Source organism: Molothrus ater, chromosome 7 (assembly GCF_012460135.2).
Source record: "Molothrus ater isolate BHLD 08-10-18 breed brown headed cowbird chromosome 7, BPBGC_Mater_1.1, whole genome shotgun sequence".
NCBI lineage: Eukaryota > Metazoa > Chordata > Aves > Passeriformes > Icteridae > Molothrus > Molothrus ater.
The window spans coordinates 33,000,601-33,006,830 of NC_050484.2; the positions used below are offsets into that span (position 1 = coordinate 33,000,601).

Below are 6,230 nucleotides of genomic sequence, written 5' to 3' on the forward strand. Positions count from 1 at the left end.
GAGAGGGAAATAAAATATTAGCCTGTGAACAACTTTTGATGATTAAAAATAACGTTGGGAGAGAAACATATGGTGAAGGTTGTTCCTCTCCCTTGCTACTATATTTTTGGCATGTGGCTCTACTTCCACAGGAAAGCATTCATTGGGTTATTGTTTGCTTGTGAATGTTTGCTGTGTTTTGCACAGAGCAGAGCCACAGAGCCAGATTAATCCCAGGGCTATTTCCAGAGGAACAGGAATGGTGTGACCAGACCCACTCGTGGCCTGAGAGCTTGATCCCTGTAAGCTGTTTCCAGGGATTGGGGATCCCTGGGATGGCCAGACCCCTCTCTGCTCAGGGACCCTGAGGGTGGAAGAACTCCAGGGAGTTGCTGGAGATCTGTGTGGAATGTTTGAGCCTGACCAAGGGATGGGAGAGTTTGTCACCTGTGGCCGATACTTGAAGCAGGTGGGAAAAGTCCTGAATAGTTTGATTGGTTCCTTTTGAAGTACTCATGGGGAAATGCCTTCTGAGCTCTAGCAGATTTTTGTTTCCAGGATGGACAGCCCATGGCACTCAGGTTTTACAGCAGAAGCTCACAGTGAAATCATGGTTTGCTTGTGGGTAGAACACAAAGTAAGTTAGATACTCTGATTTTTATTTCACTCCTGTACAAAACAAGACCAGGACTCATGTAATTGCAAGATATACTGGGTTTTGCCTATTTCTATTTTGACTATTTCCATTTACTTTCTTAAATCAAATTAAACCACTTGGGTCACTGCAAACACACCATCTTGCCACGCTGGCTGTAGGCACCTCCCCTTCCCCTGACACCATCCTCTCTCTTCTCTTTCTCCACCTCTGGATACGCTCAAATTTCTTCTTGTGTGTTTCAGAGTTGAGGGGAACCCACTGGAGTAAACTTGCCAACAATTAATTGTAGCTGAGTTTACTACATATGTAAGACCTTGCAGTGAAGCCCCAGTGGATTTTGGGAGCTTCAAGGGTACCTTTGCAGGAAACTCATATCCAAATACATTATGAAATGTATGTACATTATGAAAAGGCTCCAGAGGGGATGGGGAGAAATTCCTTTTCGCTGGTGATGTTACAAGCAACTGTTTTAAGATAAATGTTTTCCTGTACCACTGTAAAAAATCTATTGCCTTTTTCTCTTGACTGACTTATTTAGAGAATTTCATCTCAGAAAAGTCTGACAAACTGTGCTGTGTCAGCCCTCCCACATCTGTGATTCTCTGAGTTGCTTTTGTCCTGTAATAGAGAACAGCTATGGGTATTGCTGGTAACATTTTTCTGTTTCTCAGTCTTGGGATTTAATGTAAAAATCCCAAATATTGAGAATTCCCTTATTCACAGGGAGCATCATTTCCTAAATTAAGAGCGCAGAAGATTATAAAGTTCTTCCTTAGTCTTTAAATTACTTTTTCATCTTCCTCTTCTTTTTTTTTTTAACAAAGCATCTGCAAAGAGCTCTTTGGTCAGATCTTTCTTATTCACCATTAAATTCTTATGGGATTAGTAGGTTTATTAGAGTACAAAAGTAAACAGCATATGGTTCTGTTAATAACCTTGTAATTTCCCAGCCCAATCTGTCAGAATGTAAACTTTTTTGAGCAGTTTCATTTACTTCAAGCTCCCTTTATGGAAAAAAAAAAAACCCACACAACAAGCCTGATGAATCCTTCTGCATCACCTAAGAGACAGCACAATACTTAATTCTTTTGTGTTCCCAGTTTATTAAGTATGTCCATACGTATTACCTGCAGCAGGAAAAATACAGTGGCAAATGCAGTTACTTAGTTACTAGGAGTTAAAAGGTCGTTTCCCCCTGATGAAAAGCCTGTTCTATCAGATAAGCTGCTGCTACACTCCACAAAACTGGCAACCCTTCAAAAGGTTTCAGAAATTAAAGGCATTGTTTGAAGATAAAGGCGATAAGGTCATTTGCTTTGAGTTTGGTCCTGCAGAACTTTCTGGGTGACCCTTTGATATTCAAGTGAGGAGAGCTCCAAATTGTTTCATCTTCATAGAGCTAATGAGGGCTGGCTGACAGTCACTGTTAGGACCAGTTGGGATTCTGCTGGAATTAAATATCGTAAAATATTGTAAAATATTACAACACATTTCCTTTAAGGGGGAGTGCCTCTGCAGAGCTTGCCAAAGCTGAACCCATAATCACTCACAGCACTACACTCTTTGCTTTTCTCAGTTTCTTGTATTAACTCAGTTTTCACTGGCTGAATAATGTCTAACATGATTCTCAATGTATTTTTGTGTTCAATTAATAAAGCTGTATAAACAAGCCACACATGTGAAATCTATGTCCCCTTCAAACTCTCTGCTAGAGTGAAACAAGACTTACATTTCATGTGTACAGTAGTAGAGAAATTACTCAAGAACTTTTTATTGCCAGAGGCTGTAGAGCTGTGTATGATTATTATATGTGTAATTAACTAATCTATAATGTTCCTCTGATATATGGTGTGTATAATTCTTTCCTAGAGGAATAGAATGTTATTTTAAAGCGGTTTTTTTTCTTTTATGGTTTGTTTCATTTATTCCATTTATGGGAAAATATTATGTATTATATTCCTTAAATAATTTTACTTTTTTTTTCCTCTAGTAGGAAGTAAGAATTTTTGCAGGTTTTAATTCTTTTTTTTTTTGTTAAAAAATGTAGCAAAGGGAATATCCTGTATGATCAATATACATCGTGTGCTTGGCTTTCACTGTGACCTTCTTCATTACTTTAGTTGTTTATTTTAACCTTACTTCCATCCTATTTCAGAGACTCTCTAATAATAACCCCCTGTCACTCTAACCCACATTCAAAAGTAAACGTAAACAAGATCATCTCAGCTTCAAACACACACGAACTCTATCCCCCAAATGCCCATCAGGTAATTAAAAAGCACAAAATCCTTACCTAATGTCACTGACTCAGCACTAATGGCCAGCAAGGGAATCCAGCAGAGGCAGGCAACGAGCTGGAGATGCTGATGGGAAGGAAGGGGCTGCTGCATAGTGTCCAAGGCAGCTTTTATCCCTCATCTGCACTTGCTTACAAGTTAACTTTTGAAGTCCTAAACTTTGCAGGAAAAGCCATCAGCCCGCCTGCCTGTTTCAATTTTTTTTTTTTTCCTCCCCGCCTTTCTTTCTTTCTTTCTTTTTCAATGCACTCTCTTGGAGAGGGTTGATGTGTCATTAATCCCCGAATTTCCAGGAGGGAAGCCCTCCAGCCACACACACACACACACACACACATACACAGAGCACACGTGTCCCTGCAGCTGCTGTGCTGCAGCTGCCTGGGTTTGTCCCCAGAGCTCCAGGACAGCCTGAGCCTTGCTGGGGGAGCTGATCCCAAAGGAGCTGCGGGTGGGAACGTGCTGCTCCTCAGGGTTTGGAGGCTGCCAGCACTGAGGGAAGATCAGCAGCCACATCTGAGGAATGAGAGATGCTTTTCAGCGTCACCACAGCCAGCCGGAGTGACAGAATAGAGCAGAGAAGCAAAGGATTCCATCACTCAGGTGGCACTGGTGCCTTAGGATTTTAGCTTTTATATTTTTCATATGTCTGTAATCCTGCAATTCTTTAGTGTACAGCTCTCAACTCCACAGAGAGCAGAAGGTGCCGTCTTCACATTTTGGTCAGACACAACAATTTCTCTCTAGGCTTGAGAACCAAGCACACCTTTCTGTCTCAGGCCCTGAAAAGCGTAAACAAAAGTGATTTGGGGGGGAGCAAACTGGAGCTAAATAACTTCACTGCCTGTAGCTGTAATTGGAAGATTAACCCCCAATATTATGGTCCAAACTTCTGAGAAAACCTGTGGTCCATTTTGGGTGTAGCCCCTGGGGAGGCTTCATCTGCCCAAAATGTACCTGGGGGCCTTTCAATAAATAGAACAGCTTTTTATTCTCTTAATTTTGTCTGGCCTCTGCTTTAGGTAGCCCCAAAAGGCATCAGCACTATCACATTTCTCTGAAGTTTGGTCTCTCAAGGGGGCCTGTTGCTGGCACATGGCTCCTGCTTTCACTCAGTGTGAGCAGAGTTTATTGTGTGACAATGCAGTTCCCACCTTAATGCAAAGCAAGATGAATTTGCTGTTGAATTGCATTTTATACTCTGATATTTACACTCACAGTGTTTTATTTAGAAAATATTGCATCCCCACCCACTGTTCAGTGTTTTCCATACCTGCCAGCACTCCTTTTCTTTGACTTGTCAGGTTTAAGTATCTTGTGTCTGCTTGTTTAAGTGAGGATATTGTGAATTATCTGATAAGAGAATATTATGCAAGGCTGTAAACATTCCACACAAATCACTGTGAGGAGCATTTCATGGCAAATCACACTCCAAGCCATTAAAAATATTTTGCAGTATAGCCATGGAGTTTCAAAAGTTGTTCATTTGGCTTAACTACAATGCTCAAGGAGTTTTATTCTTGGATTCCTTGAGGAAAAAATAGGCTACTTAAGAAGAAACTTCTAAATCTTTGTTCCTAATTTTGATTTAGGATTTTGCTGTTGCAGAATCACTGGTTATAGCATCTCCTTGCATTAGCCATTTTAAAGGCTTTACTTGTAGCCCTTTGGGAGTCTTTGGAAGTTTTTCCATTAATTTCACTGATGTTTAGATTTTATTCCTTCAAGATCACCAAGACTCCAAGTCCAGTATTTCTGATATTTTTTAATAAGAGATCTCTGTCTGTTTCCTGTAAATGGAAAAAAAAATATTTTTAACAGTACACAATTTTTACTTTTCTATGGCTTTCTCTGCTAATGTTTGAATTTATTTGTGGCAATTTCTGTGCACTGGTAGGGGTCCAGTGTGGATTTTGACTCTTAAGTTTTGGCCTAAAAGGCACAGCTCTGAAATCTGTTGAAGGGTGAGATTTATCCTTGCCAAAATATTGGTAATCAAAACCAATTTCCAACAAAGAGAGTTTTCCAAAATCAGTCCAGGCTTTTTTAGTTGTCTGTTTACAAAAAAAAAAAAAAGTAAAAAAGAAAAAGTAAGTGGAAGGTATTCAGGTCAACAGAAAAGGGAAAATTTTGGAGACTTGCTTATCCTCTTATCTGTGTTCTCCTGAACAGGTTTTAATCAAAGGGAGCCTTTGAGGGTGGTAAAAATGAAATTGAAGCTTCCCATTGTCTCAAGCAGGAATTTTCCCTGGGCTGGATATGGCTCCCTTCATTTCAGGAAAACAAAAAAATGGCAGGTCAGACAATGAGGTATTTCCCATTCTCCCCATCCAAGACAAGACTTTACAGAATTCAGAAAAAAAGAATGACACTGGTTTCTCCTTTCCCCTCAAAAATGTCCTAAAAAAAAACAACCAAGTGAAACTAAAACCATGAAGAACCTGCATAAAAACATCAAAAAATATTTTCACAGTTTCCACAATTATTAGTGTGAATAAGAGGAGAACCTGAAACTCCACAGAAGATTGGTGTAGTCAGGTGTGGGCAGTGGGTGCTTGGAACAATTCTCTTCACTGTGAACAGCACTACAGTGAACCCCTGACACCATTCCTGCCAGTATTAAATGAATTTTCAATGGTGGGGATGGATACAGGGAGGTAAAACAAGCCAAAAGTCACAGCTGGGAGCTGCCAGCAGCATTTCAGACTCAGCCAAAAGTTGCCTGATGGAGACACACGTTGGGTACTGAGATGTCTTCACTTTGTAAGGAGGAGAAAATGTTTGCCTGAACATCCCTGCTGGCATGCCAGAGTGGGGATGGGCTGGCTCTGCAGGGAGGATGGAGCAGCCTGGGGGAACAGCAGAGCGGGAGGAAGGCTGGAGGAAGAGGATTAAGAGCAACAGTCTTTCCCTTTTCCTTCAGGCGCAGGACTGAGTGTCAGGATGGAAGTGAATGATAACACTGTGATAAAAATGCCAACACATAAAAGCCTCCAAAGATGTGGCTGCTTGACACTGTGCTCCAAGTGTGAAATGCTCAGGCTCCAGAGTCAGTGTAGGAGGTTTGAGTGGCCCACAGAAGATCTGGGTTACAGAGGAATGCTGAGAGATGAATCCCATCCCTCACAGATTTTCTGAAGGTCAGGTAGAAGCATCCTTGCACTTGGGTTCCCCCAAGAAGGAAAGGAGAGGGGAGGTTCATGTTCTGCTTCTCAAAAAGTGTGGCTAGCAGTTTCCTTTTGCACTCCAGCCAGCAGGGAGCTGTGCAATCTTTTATTTCCTTCTGCTTCCTATGAGGA

The 6,230-nt window shown here is 41.1% G+C and overlaps 1 protein-coding gene across 1 annotated transcript in view; it reads right to left on the minus strand.

Moving 5' to 3' along the window:
- Nucleotides 1-3,027, minus strand: part of LOC118688922 (von Willebrand factor D and EGF domain-containing protein-like) — a 171,110-nt gene extending 168,083 nt beyond the window's left edge. The window contains exon 1 of the mRNA XM_036386867.1: nt 2,931-3,027. Coding sequence (XP_036242760.1) covers nt 2,931-3,027 — 97 coding nt within the window. The remainder of the gene's footprint in view (nt 1-2,930) is intronic.
- Nucleotides 3,028-6,230: the final 3,203 nt, after the last annotated feature.